General features: G+C 41.2%; 1 protein-coding gene across 1 annotated transcript; it reads right to left on the minus strand.

Moving 5' to 3' along the window:
- Positions 1-234: 234 nt before the first annotated feature.
- On the minus strand, positions 235-1533 carry LOC147607607 (uncharacterized). The gene is made up of 2 exons (XM_086790785.1): positions 1077-1533; positions 235-578 (listed from the first exon to the last, which is right to left on the minus strand). The coding sequence occupies exons 1-2, from the start codon at positions 1531-1533 to the stop codon at positions 235-237; spliced, it is 801 nt and encodes a 266-aa protein (XP_086646911.1).
- Between the last annotated feature and the right edge of the window lie 1315 nt (positions 1534-2848).

Raw genomic sequence — 2848 nt, forward strand, 5'->3', positions numbered from 1 at the left:
GTACAACTTTGCAAATGAGATCGCCATGAAACAACACCACCAATGAATAGAAAGACATAGCCAGAAGTGGACCTTCTGTTGTCCAAATCTCCTGCATAATTTGCATCAGTGTAGCCAACTACACATGCTTCCTTTTTGTTGAAGATTATGCACATATTCTTCGTGCCATTCAAATATCTCATCACTCCTTTGACTGCCTCCCAGTGTTTCTTGCCAGGGTTTGACATATATCTGCTAATCACTTCCACTGCAAACGCAATATTCGGGTATGTAGCTATCAGAACATACATCAAACTGCCAAACCGCTACAGATGCATAAGGCACCTTTGCCATCTCAGCCTTTTCTTCATCAGAATTGGGACAATCTTTGTAGGACAATTTCACATATGAAGGCAACGGAGTACTCAATGCCTTCCCACTTTCCATATGGAACTGTGTGAGCACCTTGTTAATGTATTCTGCTTGAGACAAATAAAGCAACTGCTGAGATATGTCTCGTTGAATACGCATGCCCAAAATATGACTAGCATCGCCCAAGTCTTTTATATCAAAATTCTCATGTAATTTTGATTTCAAGGCTGTTACATCATCACTGCTTTTACTTGCAAGTAGCATATCATCCACATATAGGATCAAAATAATCAAGCTACCATCTATAGCTTTCTTAGTGTAGAGGCAATGATCAAATCACTTCTTTTGAAGCCTTGAGACAGCATGAATGAATGGAATTTATGATACCATTCCCTTCGTGCCTACTTGAGACCATAAAGGCTCTTCTTGAGCTTACACACCAAATTCTCTTTGCTTGTCTCAACAAAACCCTCTGGTTGCTGCATATAAATATCTTCATGAAGATCCCCATGCAAAAACACTGTTTTCACATCCATTTGGACAAGCTCCATGTCCTCTTTGGCAACCAATGCAAGAACACATCGAAGAGGTCATTTTCACAAGTGGTGAAAATATCTCATCAAAATCCACTCCTTGTTGTTGCTTAAATCCCTTAGCAACCAACCATGCCTTGTACTTTGGTCGACCATCATTGGGAGTAACCTTCATCTTATAGACCCACTTACATGGCAAAGCCTTTTTCCCACTTGGTAAAGGCACCAAATCCCACGTAAGATGTTTATGCATCGAGTTCATTTCTGATTGCATATCTTTCTCCCACTTGACTTTGTCATCTTGCAACATAGCCTCTTTATAGCAAGAGGGCTCTCCGCATGTCAACATGACATAATCCAAGAAAGGAACATATTTATCGGGAGGCCTTGAAACTCTTGTAGACCTTCTGAGAACTGGTTGAGCGTGTTGTTCCTCAGCAACATCTTGCGGTATAGGACGATTTTGTCCAGGTTGTTCAACATTAGGTGCTTGAGCCGCCCTATTGTAAAAATGTCCATCTTCCTGAAAGATAACTCTCCTTATCTCCACTGTAGGTACAGACTTTTTATGCATCTTCTCTTCATCGAAGTAAATGTCATTGCTACGCACAATCTTCTTGGCTTCGGGATCCCATAACCGATATCCCATCTCACCAGAATTGCCATAGCCAAGAAATATACATTTCTTTGACTTAGGAGACAACTTGTCTCAAACTGTTTAGGAACATGGCAATATGCTTCATAGCCAAAGAATCTAAGATGCTTGTAAGAAGGTGGTTTTCCTGACCATAACTCTTCAGCAACCTTCTCATCCAAAGCCTTGTTAGAAGAACTATTGAATAAGATGAACTGCAGTGGCTAAAGCTTTTGCCCAAAACCCATTAGGCAACCCTGCGTTTGACAACATGCTACGTAACTTCTCTTGTATGGTACGATTCATTCTCTCAGCCACACCATTCTTGTGGAGGGTTATATGGAGCCTTTCGACTCACAGAAGTGCTGAAAAGCCTTGCTGACATACTCTCCACCATTATCTGACCTCAAGCACTTATCTTTCTTATGAGATTGATTTTCCACAAGTGTCACAAAGTTTTGAAACTTAAAAAGAACCTTGTCTTTCTTCTTGAGAGGATACACCCACACTTTCCTTGAGAAGTCATCTATGAATGTAACAAAGTACTTGGAACCTCCCATAGATACGTCAGGCAGCATAGGTCCACACACATCACTATGGACTAACTCTAATGGCTCACTTTTCCGAGTGCTTCCCCACTTGTGCGGTGACTGTGTTTGTTTACCATAAAGACAATGTTCACAAACAGAAAAATCTGAGAAATCAAAGCCAGGAACATAACCAAAATGAGATAAGATTTTCATTCCTTTTTGAGACATATGAGCCAACTAGCGATGCCACAATGAAACACTTGGCTGGTCAGTTACACAGATTACATGATTTTTAATGTTGGACACATGCAACGTGTACAAAGTTCAAGAATTTACACCACGTGCTTCCATGAATTATCACCAATCATGAAGTGATAACCTGCGTCGTCCAACTATCCCACAGTACTAATCAAGCTCTTGGTGAGCTTGGGCACATGTCTCACATTCTTCAGAGTGAAGGAAGAACCATTTTGAAACTTGAGGTGTACATCACCAACTCCAACAATGTTGCATGGAAAATCGTTGCCAAGTCAAACACGGCCTTTGCGAGTTGCATCATATGTGCTGAACTACTCCCTATGAGGAGTCACATGAAAAGATGCTCCTGAGTCAAGGACCCAATCCTGCAAAGCACCATCATCTGTGGCAGCTAGAAATGCTGCTCATGTGAAGCAAATGTCTCCATCAGAATCTTTAATAGACACACTGTTGATCTCATGAATCTTCACACTGCTCTCTTTTGGCACACTTGTTTCGTGCTGCTTCTTCTCCTTGCCTTTCTCTCACTTCCATTTGTGTCA

This window comes from Cibotium barometz, chromosome 55 (assembly GCF_041138505.1).
Source record: "Cibotium barometz isolate CiBa-2024 chromosome 55, ASM4113850v1, whole genome shotgun sequence".
Taxonomy (NCBI): Eukaryota; Viridiplantae; Streptophyta; class Polypodiopsida; order Cyatheales; family Cibotiaceae; genus Cibotium; species Cibotium barometz.